Source organism: Artemia franciscana, chromosome 16 (assembly GCF_032884065.1).
Source record: "Artemia franciscana chromosome 16, ASM3288406v1, whole genome shotgun sequence".
Classification (NCBI taxonomy): Eukaryota; Metazoa; Arthropoda; class Branchiopoda; order Anostraca; family Artemiidae; genus Artemia; species Artemia franciscana.
The window spans coordinates 36,901,207-36,918,654 of NC_088878.1; the positions used below are offsets into that span (position 1 = coordinate 36,901,207).

A 17,448-nucleotide genomic window follows, 5' to 3' on the forward strand; every position below is an offset into this window, starting at 1 on the left:
TACTAAAATGATTTAAAAATAATAAGGCTCCGAGTGGTGACAGTGTGGTAAATGAGTTTCTTAAATATGACGGCTCTGAGGTTAAAAATAAGTTAGTGAAGATGATGAATATGATTTTTTTAAAGCAGAAGTTCCTAGCGATTTTAGGAAAACTTTAATTAAACCACTGTATGAGAAAGGTAATAGTAGTGAAAGTGATAAGTATAGAGGTCTGCTGTCTCTACATAGCGAATTATTAGAAATATGATACTTTTTAGACTTAGACATGCTGTAGACAAAGCTTTGAGAGAAGAAGAGTGTGGTTTTAGACAAGGTAGAGGATGTGTTGACCGAATTTTCACTCATAGACGAATAATTGAGAAGTGCCTGAGTTATCAAACAGATTTAGTCCTCAGTTTTATAGATTCTGAGAAAGCATTTGATTCTGTTGATACAAGAGTTTTAGCAAAGGTTGTATCCATCTATGGTATACCAGACAAAGTGATTGGTATACCAATGATTTGTTCTATGTACGAGAATAAAACTGCTACTGTTAAGGTAGAAAATGAGGTTGGCAGCTGGTTTCGTATTAAATAAGGAGTTAAGCAGGGTTGTGTTCTACCCCCTGTATATGGATCATTTTGATGGATTTTGTCTTAAGAAGCACAGGAAAGGCAATGGGAGCCCATGGTTTCAAATGGGGAGGAAAAATTTCGTGGGCTTAGATTATGCTGATGATTTAAGTATCCTAGATGAAAGTGTGAGTGAAATGAATGAAATTTTAGAGGTTTTGCGAGTTTAAGGTGCTAGAATAGGCCTGAAAATAAATTTTAAGAAGATTAAGTCACTAAGGCTAGATATAAGTGAAGATGAATAGGTAACGTTGGATAATGAAAAGATTGATCAGATGGACAGCTTCACTAACCTCAGTCCTGCTATTGGAGATGGGAGCACTGAAGATGTTTAAAGTAGAATAGCCAAGGCTCAGGGTGTTTTTTCACAGTTAAAAAAGATTGGAAGAATAGGAAGACAAGTCTTTAAACCGAGATTAGAATATTGGAAGCTAAAGTGATGACAGTGGTCAAATATCGCTCTAAAGCATGGGTGCTCAAAAAAGCGGATGAAGATTTGGTAGATGCTTTCCAGAGAAATTGCCTACAGATTGTTCTGGATACCTGGCTGACTGACTATTTCAAACCCGTAGGCTGCACCAAAAGTGTGGTTCAGTCCCACTTTCTAGGGCTATAATGGGAGAAAGGTTGAGATGACTAGCGCACATTTTGCAGACGAAGGATGACAGATTACCAAAGATTGTCCCTTTTAGCCAACCCTCTTTGAATAAACAGAAAGCAGGTTGTCCATGGTTGGGTAGAAGGATGTCATAAAGAAATATTTAAAGGAAATGGTAACTTCCTGGGAGGGTGTAAAGAAGGAGGCTTTGAATAGATTGGATTGGAAGAGCAGCGGGCGTGGCTGTGTTGGCCTCAGACGGCTTGATGCTGTGGTGGTTTGATAGTAGTAGTAGCATTTCTAATAAAATTAGAAATTGTTAAATATCATATTGAAGCCACAATACGTTTTTTATTCCTATATTCACGGCACCAGGTACTTAAAGGTGTCTGATATGGCACCATTCAATTGCCTCGTTCTGAAATCTTTAGGTTTTAAATGTATGTTGAAACTTTTGATGAAGTCAACAGAGGGATTGCAGGAATAACACCTCCAGGAAGATGGTTCAAGATAGATGTGCAGCACTAGATGAACCTCTTCCTCAATACTTGGTTCTTCGCATCTCCTCCTTTAGATTATTGGACCAAGCTGTGTGCCTTTGCGTCTGCCTTGCCGGATGGAAAAAGGAGGGAACAATGCGAGATAGATTGTTTGAGGGAGGCGAATTCATGTACTTAAAGAAAACAGCCATCAACGCTACATAAAAACCTTTCATTTAGAGGCTGGAGCAAGCCGTGTGTGTAAGCGCATCCCACCCTGTTTGCTCTATTCTGGATCTTTTGGAGTGGTGCTACCGCCATTTTCAGGGCACCAGCATATACTTGGTATCCAAATTCAGCTGTGGGTCTGATACAGGACTTGTAAAGTGGGAAAATCAAGCTGGATGGTGAAGTAAAGAATGACTCAGGGCTTTCTTGCACAGAAGGTTATCATACAATCAAGGTGGTTATTCAAAGGGAGATCAGTGGAGAAACGAGTCTCCAGTAGACGAAGCCCGTCAACTCTCTTGACAGTTTTGTTTTTGAAAATGAAACAGGGATGATCATGCAACACCTTTGATTGGGTAATAAGAGGCTCCTTAGTTTTCACTGAATTAAAGTTGATCATCAATGTATCAGACCACTTATTGATTTTATAAAGATTCATCTGTAGAGAAAAGGAGGCTTGTGCTGGGTCTTCGTGGTTTTGGGATGACCGAGCGTGTCATGGTATCATTCGCAAAGTAATTCAGAGGGCTTGCAAGGTTTTCGCCAATGTCATTTATGTGGATGAGGAAGAGTGTAGGTCCCAAAGACACTGTCCTGGGGAGCCCCTGCTTTCACTGAGTATTCTTGGGAAATAAACCCGTCCAGGACAACCTGCAGTAAACGATCTGAAAGAAAGCTCTCAATCACTCTTAACACACATCCATGAACACTATACATACGGATTCTCTTTAACAGGCCACAGTACCACACTCTGTTGAAAGCTTTGGCAATGTTGAATGACAACAGCCTAATGTTATACCCCCTTGCCAGAAGTTTGATCCACTCCTATTGCTGGGCCACTAGGCAGTCTAATGATAGCATTTCATCCAGAATTCATAATGATGATCACCTAAAAGGTCATTTACTTCCGGGAACTGTTGAATTGTATTTAATTGAAGATGCTCTCATAGGCTTTGCCAAAATAGGAGGATGCTATTAGGCCTGTAGGATCCCCCTCTAGTTGAATTGCTATCTGGCTTTAGGGGCAGTAAACATGGGCAGATTTCCATGTTTGTGGGAATGTTCTGGAGCAAAAAAATATCCGAAAAAGCAATGACAATGGTCCAGCTAGTTTGGTACTGCAGGATTTAAGGACCACATTTGGAATGTCAAAAGTGATTTAGGGGTAACCAGCCCCCCCCCCCTTTCCCCCTGTAAAACAGACATGAGTATTTTAAAAACTTCATAAAAATTTGAAAAATTTACCTGTTTAAATACTAGTAAAAACAAAAGCTTTTGACAGACCTTGCCCTCTTCTCTGATGAAATTTCCTGGAACTGGTAACGGAAGAGATGACAGAGGGTTCATAGGCCAGCTTGGAGTCTCTAACTTGTTTTTGGGCCAAACCAGGATTTAGCTTATTATTTAGCCTTAATGAGACTAGACATAGCCATAGAATACTCAAGATGTTTGCTGATACTTTGGGTTTACTTTAGTTGTTGTACTCATTTCCAATCAACAATTAATTCATAATGCCAAGAGTAGAGCCTAAGAGTATATTTGAACCTATTAGGGTAGAGGATGCTAGAATGTAATTGAGAAAGTGAAGCCTGGTATGCACATGTGTGGCAAAAGTTACTATGGTAAAGTCTAGATGAGGGACTTCTTGCTAACTTGGGATGCAGCTGAGCTAGGCAAATAAATTTTCCAGGAATGAAACAAAGATCTTAAAAAATGGCCTGGGAAGGTGGTGCCAGACTACTATACCTAACATTTCCTTGATTTCCAGGGCTTATAATATTGTACAGACAAAAAAAATATTTACCTTAATTTTGTGCCATCAGTCACTTTTTTGCTAGCTCTTAAACAAAAGGTTTCCTATTATTTCAGCAGAATTTGAAGTCATATTCCTAAGTTTGAGGAATTGATTTTTAATTTTTAATACTTTGTAAATCAAGATTGAGCAGGGACATGAGACTCAAAACACACTCATTATGTCTCCTTTAAGCAATACAGCTATTTGCTAAGGTTTTAGTTTCAGAAAGCAAAATTATAATTACAGGTCAACAAAGGTCAGTGCTTCTTGGAGGAGAAATGGTTCCAAACTGATGTAGGGATAAGGTGAAAAAACTACCTGATTTCCTTTTTTGCTCTTTCCTTATAATATGTCAATTTACATACAAATACTCCCCCCCCTTGGGGTCCCATATTTAGTCCTAAAAATGTATTTCTCCATTAGTTCAATCTAGTCATATGTTATAGCTAATATATTAAACCAGTTATCTCATTCTGGAATTCATTTTTTCCATGTGTCATCAATTGTGTAATTGACCAATATACTATGACTTTAATATGTCTTTAAAAAGTGGACAGTGTTAGAAGAAACCACAATAATCTGAGTAATATAAACTGTCTGAATTTTATAAAGTAAGAATTTTACACTTTTAGTGGATTTTTTTCTTTTGTATATTCCTTTGGTTATGAGATGGTGGTAGGTGCTTTAGCAAGTGAATTGATCATTATGTTATGAAAGGGTATAAATAGAGAATCAAGTATTGAGTTCACCATGTCCCTATTTCAGTTATGGAATCTTGTATATACTTACAAAAGGTGGATATAGATATTTCAAAATACCCTTCCAATACATCATTGGGGCTTGGGATTCCTTCCTGGGAGTTTTATTCACTTACTTCAAGTATACTTGGTAGTCTTTTATCATATATGCTTTTTCCAAATGTAATAATTGCTTCAGAAGTAAACTCCATTTTGAATCCTCAAAGGGACCCCAAAAGACAACTTAACTGTTGAAATAAAAAGTTACCATCACCAGAAATGGGTATAGAAATAGTTTAAAAAAAATACTATTTGTTTAAAAAATCAATTATTTAAAGGAATGTGTCCCAAAAGCACCAATTTTTAACACTCTAATTCTCAAAAAACTGAATTTATAAATATTACTGTAAAATGTCATATGTTTTCTGTGAGTTCTTAGCTAATTTTTTAACTTTACATCATAGTCTAAAACTATGGACAATGTAATAAGTTATATCTTAGAGCCCAATAGTGATGATGATGGTTGGATATCTTGACGGCATCCCATTCAGTTCACCATGGCTTTGATGACCATTCTCCATCAATGGCTCTTTTAAAAGGCAGCAGTACAGGGGGCAGTGAATGCTTGTTTGTGAGCAAATTTCACAAACTCACTACTCTGTTAGTGAAGCAGTTATTGCATAGTAAAATGGCAGCTCTCTTCTGACATAGTTTCCAACTATGCCCCCTAGTTCTGGCACATTGGTCAAGTTGAAATGGCTTATTTAATGGAGAGTTAGAATTCAGGGACTACTGCATCACAATTATATCACCCCTTTTACATCTGTAGACAAGAGTAGGGAGTTTCATTTTCTTCAGACAGGATGAGTAGTTTAAGTATTTGCCTCTGTCATTTACTTTTGTAGTCCATCTCTGAACTGATTCTAGCTTCTGCTGGTCACCTTTGTTCAGAGGACTAGCACCACACATGCCTAACTCCAGATTAGGCCTGATCAATGCCAAATATATTTTAGTCATCACCATAGGTGACCTACTAATTATTGTTCCTTTGATAACGCCAGGGTTTGGGGTGCTTCTGCTATAGCTACCAAGGCAAAAGTTTTGTCTAATTAGTCAAGCATTAAAATAAAGAAGCAGTAAAGTTACATTGGGTCTCTAAAAGGAGACATGTTAGAACAAAGCAAAGAATATTCTTAAATTTCTGATTTCTGTGGCTTTATTCACATTTATTACAATTCATTCCAACCCCTTCTGATGTTCTCACATACCCTGGGCAATACAAAAAAAAACAAAAATATGATAGAATTCTTACTTTATAGTATATAGAAAATGAATGAATCACTTTCCTCTGTTTTTGCCCATTTTCATCTGTAGTAAATCATTTCCATCAAATATAATTTCAGTTTTTTCATGGCCAATGGCAATTTGAGACCATTACAGGGAGGGGCTGGGGATGAATTATCAAAAATGGATAAACCCATAAAAATGGCCATGAAATTATCAGTCTACAAGCATCTCTTTTTTGTTCTAGTATCTCATTTTCTGAAGAGCTACTATTCTGTAACTTTACCAAATTAGCTTCTAATTAGGCCCTTAGGAAATTATGATGTTTAACAGTGGCATAATTTTTTCAAAATCCTGGGGGGGGGGCAAAGTGTGAGCCAATTTTTGCCAAAACAAGTGAAAATGATAGTTAAATGAATAAATAGGCCATTTGGTGTCATGAAAGTACTATTTAGTACTATAAAGATACTTTATAGTACTATATAGTACAGTAAACTGATTCCTTTCTATTGGTGCTTGAATTATCCATGTTTAAGTTAGTTTTGACATGATTTTTGAATGAACTAAATTTCAGCTGTGAGGCAAAATCAGATCTGGGGGGCAAATAGAGCCCTTGAAGGGACATTTATGTCCTAAATTATGCCCCTGATAGTTAAGTGCCCTGCTAAAAACAAAGAAAGAAAACGCTTAACAAAATAAAAAAGAGGACATCAGTTCTATCTACAAAAAACTTAATTTTTTCTTGATGGGGAAATAAGTTTACTGTTAGTTAATGCATTCAACAATGATGATTCTAAAGATATTTTTTTGTTTGCTATGATATTCTTCTCAAGGTGTTTTAGACTTTTTTTTTTAAAGATTATCTGCAAATTTGTTTTTAATTTTGCATAATTGTTATAACAGCAGTTTTTTCTCACCAGACAGTTTTTTAAGGATATACATTTTTAAACTTTTGGCTACTAAGGGCTCTGACATAGCTTAGAAAAGACATCAAGTTAAGTGTTCCCTTTCTTCTAAGCTATATAGGTCTATATAAAAAGATATTTTTCCCCTTTTTATTCAGTTTTATGATGTTTAAGTGCCCTGCTAAAGACAAAGAAAAAAAGCTGAACAAAAAGAAAAAGAGGACTCATCAATACTATCTATGAAAAATGTGATTTTTTCTTGATGAGGCAATAAGTTTCCTGATTGGTTAGGGTATTCAACAATGGTGATTCTAAAGATATTATTTTGTTTGCTATGGTATTGTTTTCAGGGGGTTTCAGGCTTTTTTTAAGAATATCTGCAAATTTGTATTCAATTTTGCATAATTGTTATAACAGCAATTTTTTCTCACCAGACAATTTTTTATGGAAATACATTTTTAAACTTCTGGTTATTAAAAGCTCTGCCATAGCCTAGAAAATTCATTAAGTTAAATATTCAATATGTTTCTAAGATATTATATTTTTATTATACATTGGTATATTTTATTAGGATTGAGCATCAGACATAACAGATTCTACTTAGATGAAGAATATTAGGTTGGCACCATATCATAAAAGTGTCATTCATTTTACTGATGAATCTTGATCCATCCTTAATATACAATATATTCACAAATACTAATATTAACAAATACCATACACTAGCCTTTCTTCTACCACCATGTGAAACAAAGGGACAAGAAAGACTTAATTAACAAAATTACTGAACCTACATTGCCAGAATATTTACCTTAAAACAATGCAAAATGAATATGTTAAGGCCATGATTAGGTGAACTGATGGAACTTGAAAATCCCATGTTAAAATTGAAAATTTATATTTAAAAAGTACCTAAGTATTCATAGGCGGAAGATACCACTTTTAATATCAAGCTGTGGCTTCTTGAAGATGCTACAAAATGTTTGCTAGGATTTTGCTCTATTTCCTGTAATTGCTTAGAAATTTTAGGAAATGTCTTGCTCTTTTTCACTAGTGTACTATATGAAAGATATTGCTTTTGGAACAAAACTGGTAGTATCATGAGCAGAAGACAACAGCCTGTAAGATGATAAGATGATAATTATGTCAAAATCCTGGGGGGGGGGCAAAGTGTGAGCCAGTTTTCCCAAAACAAGTGAAAATGATAGTAAAATGAAAAAATAGGCCATTTGGTGTCATGAAAGTTCTATTTAGTACTATAAAGATACTTTATAGTACTATATACTAAAGTAAAGTGATTCATTTCTATTGATGCTTGAATTATCCATATTTAAGTTAGTTTTGATATGATTTTTGAATAAATTAAATTTCAGCTGGGAGGGAAAATTAGGTCTGGGGGGCAAATAGAGGCCTTGAAGGGGCAGTTATGTCCTAAATTATGCCCCTGATATTTAAGTGCCCTGCTAAAAACAAAGAAAAAAAATGCTGAACAAAATAAAAAAAGAGGACATCAATTCTATCTACAAAATACATATGAAGAAGACAAAATTAATGTTTTTTTAAAGACAAAATAGCCTAGACAAAAACTTGTATTCAGAATGTTTCCTTTGTGTTATATCTGTTAGGCTATGTTTGAAAAGAACGTTGAGTAGAAATAAGGCCTGCTTAAATTGGTATGTTTATTTTCCTTTTTGATTTCTATCCTGTAATTAACCTTAACCAAAATCTCAAAAGGCCTTACCTTAAAACCCGGAGGCCTAGACTATTTTTAGCCTATTCAAATTATTAGGGTTGTTTCAAAGCCCAAGGTCAAGCTTTGTTGTGGCCAAGTGGATCCTAATGAAAATAAAACTAAATTCTTTAACTCTCAGTCTTCTAGACCAATTCAACTAGCCTGATCCTAGTCTATTATCCAAAATGGCAATCTAGAACTGAAACCAGTTTGTCTTATTTGGGACCTTGGTTCTTACTTACTTTGTATATTCCGTGATACCCTTCGCAAACCATACGGCATTTCGATAATAAGACATTGTTTTATATAAAATTATCGAACTGACCAAAACAAAAACAAAAGTCCTCATAAAAGAATTCACAATTCACAAGTTGTGTTAATTAAACGTTGTATACCAGAGATGTCATCCAAAAAAAATCTCTAGATTCTGCAAAAAAAAATTAAGCGAAATGAATAGGCTGAAGAATAACAAGACCTCTGATGTAAGCGCTATGAGTTCAGAGTTGATGAAATATGTGGGCCCAGCTATGCTCATTCTTTTATGGTAGAACCCTACGGTTAAAAACAATGACAGTTCTGGTTAAGCCAGAGCTCAGCCAGTCAATTGTTTCACGCAAAAACACTTCACGACAACCTGGTTTGTCACTGTTTCACACAAAAACAGCGGTTGAGCTCAACCACACCGAGTGGTTGAGCTCAAACAGTCTCTTTGGTTGACGCAAAAAAAAGGCCTATAGACTCTCTTTTCTTTTCTATGGGAAATGGAGGTCATTCCGAAAGACTGTCGAAGAGGAATCATCCTCCCCTTATGGAAGAGGAAAGGCAGGCGAAGTGACTGCCAATTACAGGGGAATAGCCCTTCCCTCAGTACCTAGCAAACTCTTCTCAATGGTGCTTTTGGATCGTTTTCGAAACATTATCCGCCAAATCCAACGACCAGAACAATCGGTTTTATGTCAGAGCGGTCAACCATTAAGCAAATATTCAGAGCCCGTCAAGTAGTCAAGAAAACCACAGAGTTTCGACAGAAAGGATTCGTCGCCTTTGTCGATTTCCGAGCTGCCTTCGATTCAATCGACCAGGATGCCTTATGTAAGATTTTGATGTCCATCAGCCTTTCAGATGAGTACTGCAGACTGTTCGAAGCACTCCATCACGAAACAGAGAGCTGCGTCCACGTTAACAGCCGACGAAGCCCAAAAACAGATCAGATCAGACTGAGAACAGATCAGTTCAGATCAAAAAAATGTGAAAAGGTTTCCTGTTCATTTTGCAGTCAGTCCTTGTTCTATGGCAGATTTGGACTCCGAAAACATGCAAAGAGTGTGAAGCATTATGAAAGTATAAGAATACTAGAAATTTCTTCGAGGACCACAGAAAAAAAAACCAGAACGAAGCCAAAAATATAAGTTTGTTGGTTTTATTATCCAAAACAATCCTCCTTGTTAATTTGTAGAAGCTTTTGTATCTTTAGGAAAAGCTTACCACACAAGGCTGCTGCAGTAAAAATCTGGCCGGGGAGGCAGAACGTGATAAATATGACCAGACAGACATTAGGAGCACACTACAAGGAATTTTCTTGTGATCAGTTGGCCGTAACGTCTTTTCCTTTCATTAATAAAAAAAAGCTTTTCCTTCAAGACAAGTTTTTCGAAGCAAAGTAAAGAGCTCTATTCTATAAGCCAAGAATTAGCAAAAAAATAAAGTCAAATAGTCTTGAAAGTGTAAAACCAACACAAATCACTATCAATACTGAAAACGAACAGTAATTACAATAAATAGCCGAGTCCAACTTAAAACGAGCAAGAATTATCACACGTATGGCTGACAACCCTTATGCCCTGCCTATGCCCAATTCCTTTGCCTATGCTCAAATGAGAACATATTTGCGCTTTACTAAAAACGAAATATGTTTGAAATGTTTTCACCTTTCTTATTTTACACATGAAAAATTATCAAAACCTTAAGGAAGAAATGTCTGTATATGTCAATTAAACTGACAATCCTCGGCTATTTGTTTGTATGTTTACTTTTTTTTAATTAATTTCTGTTCGTTTTTTGTTGACGAACAGAAATGATATTTTTCTTGGAAAATATAATATTTTGTATCTTTTCGGGATGCTATTTGTACGTTGGAGAAATTTTTTCAGTAATTTTAAATCCTGATACGAACCGTATTTTTTAATTTAATTTTATAGCTTCGGAACTTTACCTGAAAAATAAAACTTTAACATCATTCCCAAAAGATTTAATCTCTGCTCTTTGACAACCTGGATACACTTACACTCTTTTTATTTATTTAAATTGCAAGAGCAAAGTTGTAAGAGTAGCATCCCAAAAGTTTCAACTCAATACCCCAGTTATTCTCGATATATTGCTGAGGTGTCTTATTGTCAACCATAAACAAAATACATTCTGATTTATTTTGCAGCAAAATTTATTTTAAAGCATAATTGGCCAATTGTATAAATATAGTGGTTTGAAAGGCCTAATATTCCTAAAGACTTAGCTGCTGGACCTTTCTACTATGCTGAACAAAATGGCGGTCTCAAAATTTGATTGGGTAGGTTTGAAAAATAATGGGCTTTAAAGGACGGTAGCCTCCTATCTCTTAAAAAGGGCACCAGACACGAGAGTATGAAAACAAGAAAAGAAATAATAAATGAAAAGAGAAAAACCAAATAGATGAAAAACGAGGATTTTGTCAGCCAGTACCAAAATATGAAAATGAAAATCAAGCAAATAGTTCGACAAAGACCTCCACCAAGTCGTCCTCAGTGCTCAAAAAAATAAGAAAGAGGAAAAAAACAAAGAAAAAAATAAAAACAAAATCTAACCTTCTTAAGTGAACTCAATAAACAACAAAGAGAGATAAAACTCCACAAAAAAACCTCAAACGAGACTACGGCCAGTAGAGAGGAAAGACTAAAATAATGCGGATATTTTGCCCGTATCCAAACTAGGCGTTCTCAGCAAAAGATAAAAAGAAAAAACAGTAAACTAAAAACAAATAAAGCCACCACCAATAATAATAAATACAATTGTTGCTACTGATCCACTTACAGAAAAGAAGCTATTAGAGTTACTTCAATGAGAACATCAAAGCCACTCAAGTTTATTGTCATGTCTGGCCAGTTCGGCATAAGAACTTCCATTAAGTGAACTCTAACAGAGGAGAAAAGACACTGAATCAAACAAGAAAACCCAACTTGAAATCAATGAAAGAGAAGTTACCAATTAGTTTGAATAAGTATCCTTTGCCTTGCGACAGATTTTGCCTGTCTACAATTTCGGTATCCATTAGATATGCGGACAGGTTGCCTTAAATTAGACTGGGCGAAAATATTCGTAGAGTGTTTAATATTAAATTGTATAAATTAGGCTTAAGCAAATTTTTATAGCCAAATTTCGTGTCTCTATTTATAGCCAAATTTCAATTTATGTGTTTTCTCTATCTCAGTTGCCTCTTTAAAAGATTGCGGTAGGCCATCTACGGTAGATATTAAAGTTGCCTCTTCAAAAAGAACTAAATGGACGGAATTTTCGTATATATGCTGTGCCAGAGCTGAATCAAAGTTGTCATTTTCATTTTCAAATCTCAGGGACTTATCTATTAAAATTTTGTGTTCACGCAATCGTTCCCCTAGTTGTTGATGGGTCCTGCCAATGTAAAATTTTCCACATGAACACGGGACTCTGTAGACACCACTACTTAGTATAGGGTCCATTTTATCCTTTCTCGAGTAGAAAAAATGTTCTTCTTTTTGTTCAGTTTTGAAAGAAGCAGAGAGATTATGTTTTTTTTTTAATTTTTCCAAGTTTGTCGCTGAGTTTCGAGACATATGGTAATGTAGTGAAAGTTTTTTTCTCAATTGCCAGTGTAATTTGAATCAAGGGGGACGGGCTCCCTCTTTTCCTGTTTTACCTTTTTTAATCGTTTATCTATTATGTTTTCAATGAGATTGATTGGGTAGCCATTGCAGAATAGAATATCTTTAACGTAATCTAACTCGGATTTTACATGCTTACTCTGAACATATTTTTAGAACCCTGTCAATTAAAGAAACTACTATCCCTCTTTTTACACAAGGAGGGTGATTTGACGAGAAATTTAGATACCGATCATAAATGGGTCGGCTTTCTGTACATAGAAATTTCAAGGCTAGGAGTATCTTTTATAATTATAACATCCAAGAAAGGGAGCTTTCCTGAATCTTCCAGTTCTATTGTGAATTGAAGTTTCGAATCAAAAGAGTTCAATGTTGCAAAAATCTTAGAGAGTCCTGACCATATTCCCAAACAGCAAGAATATCATTAACGAAGCGAAACCAAAGAGAGTGTTTTAAGGGGAAACTATTTAAAGCAGATTATTCTATGAAATGCATGTCAAAATTTGCCAGAAAAGGAGACAAAACAGTGCCCATGGGTAGGCCCTTGACCTAAAGGAAATTTTTTCTTGAAACATAAAATATAAAGAGAATTTGTGGCAAAGACGTACAAGCGTCGTAATTGTATCAATTCCAAGGTTTTATAATCTGACCAAGCAGAATTTTCCTCTAATTTTCTTTGTAAAACCTGTTTACATTTATGGATATCGCATGAAGTGTACATGGAAACTGCATCAAAACTAGATAAGATAGTTTTTCCTGTTATACTATGATTTTTCAGCTTCTCAACAAGATTTATGAAATTTTTTACATAAGATTTCTGTGTTGTTACAAGAGGTTTGAAAATCGTAGCCAAAAATCTTCCTACACCTGTAGCTGGAGAACTATAACATGCTACAATAGGACGTAACGGAGTATTCTTCTTATGGATTTGGGTAGACCATAAAGTTTTGGGGCTGAACAACGTTTGGAGTAAAATTTTCTGTGCATTTGAGGGGTGATTTGTCTATTGTCTTTTAATATTTCTAATTCTTTTCTCAACTGCTGGGTGTATTTATCTGTGAGATCAGTTTTTATTCCTTTGTAAGTATTTTTATCCAATAAAAGGATATTTATTTTGATAAACTGCAGAATCCATAATCACAACTGTGTTTCCTTTGTCCGCTCTTGTAATTACTATATTTTTATCTTTTTTTAAATTTCGGAGGATTTGAATTTCTTCCTTTGATTGAGGTGTAAGCGACCATGACGGCTTATAATCAAGAATACTCTTATTTCTCCTCTTAGTAGGTCTGGATTTTCAACTTCAGCATGAGAGCTAAAAATACCGGACTCCACACTCGTAATAATTTCTGATATATTTACGTGTGTCTGAGCCAATGCAAATTTAGGTCCTTTTGATAGAATACTTAGTTCCTTGGGTGTGAAAACCTTGGAGGATAGATTTTCCAAAGGAGGGCCAGGACAAAATTTAGGAAGGAAAATCCGTGTTTGTTGAAAATCCGTGATTACGTTAAACATATTCGATTCTGCAATGGCTACCCAATCAATCTCATTGAAAACATAATAGATAGACGATTAAAAAAGGTAAAACAGGAAAACAGGGAGCCCGTCCCCTTTGGTTCAGTCTCACTGGCAATTGAGAAAAAAAATTTCACTGCATTACCATACGTCTCGAAAAATTAAAAAAAAAAACATAATCTCTCTGTTTCTTTCAAAACTGAACAAAAGGTTGAACATCTTTTCAACTCGGGAAAGAATAAAACGGACCCTATACTAGGTAGTGGTGTCTACAGAGTCCCCTGTTCATGTGGAAATTTTTATATTGACAGGACCCATAAACAACTAGGGGAGCGATTGCATGAACAAAAAATTTCAATAGACAAGTCCCCAAGATTTGAAAGTAAAAATGACAACTTTGATTTAGCTGTGGCCCAGCATATATACGAAAATCCTGACCATTTAGTTCTTTCTGAAAACGCAACTTTAATATCTACCGTAAATGGCCTACCGTAATCTTTTAAAGAGGGAATTGAGACAAAAAAATTAAAAATATATATATATAGAGACACGGGAGATTATTTCCTGAAGCCCAATTTATAACAACTTAATATTAAAAGACTTGAAAATATTAAAATGAATACTTTCGCCCAGTCTAATTTAAGACAACCTGTCCGCATATCTAATGAAAACCGAAATTGTAGACAGGCGAAATATGTTGCAAGGCAAATGATACTTATTCAATCTAATTGGTAACTTTTCTTTCATTGATTTCAAGTTGGTTTTTTTGTTGCTTGATTCAGTGTCTTTTCTCTTCTTGTAGAGTTCACTTAAGAAGGTTAGATTTTGTTGTTGTTTTTTTTTTTTTTTTTTTTCCTCGTTCTTATTTTTTTTAGCACTGTGGACAACTGACTGTGGACGACTTCTGGACGACTTGCGCACTGTGGACGACTTGGCGACTGACTGTGACGAAATCCTCGTTTTTAACCTACTTAATTTTCTCTTTTCATTTATTATTTCCTTTCTTGTTTTGATGCGTCATGCATAGCCAGTATGGTCTCAGAACGTAGACACAGGATTGCAAAGGGGAGGACTTCCCCTTTATATATTTAGTAAAGTAAAAACAAAGTGAAAACATTTAAAATGTGTTTTGTTTTCAGCGAAAAGCAAATTATGTTCTGGTCTTGAGAAGGCATGGGGGCTGTCAGCCTTATTCATGTTTATTTTTGTTCGTTTGGAATTTGACTCGAATATTTATTGTACGACTTAAATAAACATGATAAGTTTAAAATACTTTAAATATTTTAACTGTAATAAATTAAAAATTGTTAAAACTTAAAGGAAGATATATCAGTATAGGTTATTAAACCGACAATCCACAACCATTCTTTTTTAATAAAGTGCAGATTATGTTCTAGTTTTGAGAAGGTACGGGGGAGGTCAAAGACATAATTTCGAGACTTTTCAACTACATTAAACAAAAAAGTTATTTCAAATTTTGATTAGAAATATTTTGGAATTGATTGGCGTAGGGAGGGGGCTGGTTGCCCTCCAATCCCTTTTGATTAATAAAAAGGGCACTAGCTGTTTCAATTTCCAATTGAATGAGCCTCTTTAAAAGTTTCTGTGACAACTAATGACCATCTCAAAATTTCTGTCAGAAGCATTTCGGGAAAATGCGAGGTATGGGGAGGGTGCTTATCCACCCTCCGATATCTCTAAATCTTAAGCCTAAAAAGGGAACTAGTACTTCTGGTTACAAATCTAACAAGCCCCCTCTGAAGTTCATATAATCCCCTATCTATATATACCTTATATACCCTAGGGCATAACTTACCTTGTCCTGAGAGCTGTAAGGGGGGGGGGTTGTCATCTTTAAACACATAATTTATGGTCCTTTCAATTACGTTGAACAAAACGAAAATTTCAAAATTTTGATTGGATGTGTTTGGGGAAATGATGGGTGTGGGAGAGGGTACGCTTTGGGTTAATGCTTCTCTGGTGTCTGCTGAATTTTGTACGCTATCAGTTAAGCAACACCGTCCAAATAGCCATGGTTCATAGCTGTGCACCAATGTATTTGGAGGTCCACTTGTTAGTAGCCATACCGTTCAGGTCTACATGACCTTAATTCAACTTAGACTGACACCCTGCGTTCTGCATGGGGATTTTACGTTTTTGTTAGATTTTCTACGCTTTAGGTTAATGCTTCTCTGGTGTCTGCTGAAGTTTGTACGCTATCATTGAAGCAGCTTCGTCTAGATAGCCATGGTTCACAGCTGTGCACCAATATATTTGGAGGTTCACTTATTAGTAGCCATACAATTCGGTCTATATGACCTTAATTCAACTTAGAATGACACCCTACGTTCTCCATAAGGATTCTATGTTTTTGTTAGATTTTCTTCGCTTGGGGTTAATGCTTCTCTGGTGCCTGCTGAAGTTTTCACGCTATCATTTAAGCAGCACCGTCTAACTAGCCATGGTTCACAGCTGTTTACCAATGTATTTGGACTGCCACTTGTTAGTAGTCATACCGTTCAGGTCTATATGACCTTAACTAAACTTAGAATGACAACCTACGTTCCTCATGGGGATTTTACGTTTTTGTTAAATTTTCTACGCTTTGGGTTAATGCTTATCTGGTGTCTGCTCAATTTTGTACCCTATCAAGTAAGCAGCATCATCTAAATTGCCATGGTTCACAGCTGTGCACCAATATATTTGGAGGTCCACTCGATAGTAGTCGTACCGTTCAGGTCTATATGACCTAAAATTAGCTTTGAATGACAACCTACGTTCTGCATAGGGATTTTACCTTTCGTTAGATTTTCTACATACGAGGCATCCGCTTGGTACTTTCAAAACTCGGCTCAAGAATTTTCTTAGATTAAAATACAAAATGGGTATTTAAAGTATGAATTATGACATTGATTAGTTTAAATTTATTTGATTTTTTTTATTTTTAGACTTATTATTATTACTATTATTATTGTAATTATTATTATTAAAATTATTATTATTATTATTGCAGAAGCTTGGAAGATAGCTATTTTTGCCCTAGGCACTGGATGGAGGCTATAGGATCGATAGGTTTTAAATGTGGGGATTGATCAAGGATTGGTCTCTTCTCTTGTGGCTTGAGTTTTCTGTATGATTGTATTAATTTTTTTTTTTAATTTATAGTGCTCTTTAGCCTCCATATTACGGGCCATGGAGCCTTATGGAGGCTATTGGTATAGAGTTCTTGTAAGTATTTGGTGTATAAAAGGAACTGAAGTGAAATTTCTACCTGGGAACTTGTCTATTTTCCCCTGCAACTGTAACTAAAATTCATCTGAGTTACTAGTATCTCCGTCAGTTGGTTTTATAGGGGCATATAATACTATAGCTGATACCCTGAACTTCTTAGTCATAAAATAAGCAATTCATATTCTTTTATTAATATCTTCCCAGCCTAAACAAGACCTAGCAGCTTTCTTATTTTTCACGAGCCCTACTCCCTGTCTATGTGCCCCATCCTTCCTACCTGAGTAAATAAATTCTATAAAACTTTCAAGAAAAGTTCCAAGAGCTTATACATTACCTTAGAAAAAATATGTAACTAATACAAAGAAATAATGTCTGATCAATCATCCTCCAAGGATGCCCGTATAAAACTTTCCAGGGGGTTACGACCTATACGTTTTTGG

The 17,448-nt window shown here is 35.4% G+C and overlaps 1 protein-coding gene across 1 annotated transcript in view; it reads right to left on the reverse strand.

The window, feature by feature from the left end:
- LOC136037407 (dehydrogenase/reductase SDR family member 12-like) overlaps positions 1–8,775 on the reverse strand; it is a 44,259-nt gene extending 35,484 nt beyond the window's left edge. The window contains exon 1 of the mRNA XM_065720159.1: positions 8,612–8,775. Coding sequence (XP_065576231.1) covers positions 8,612–8,718 — 107 coding nt within the window. The 5' untranslated portion in view covers positions 8,719–8,775. The remainder of the gene's footprint in view (positions 1–8,611) is intronic.
- Between the last annotated feature and the right edge of the window lie 8,673 nt (positions 8,776–17,448).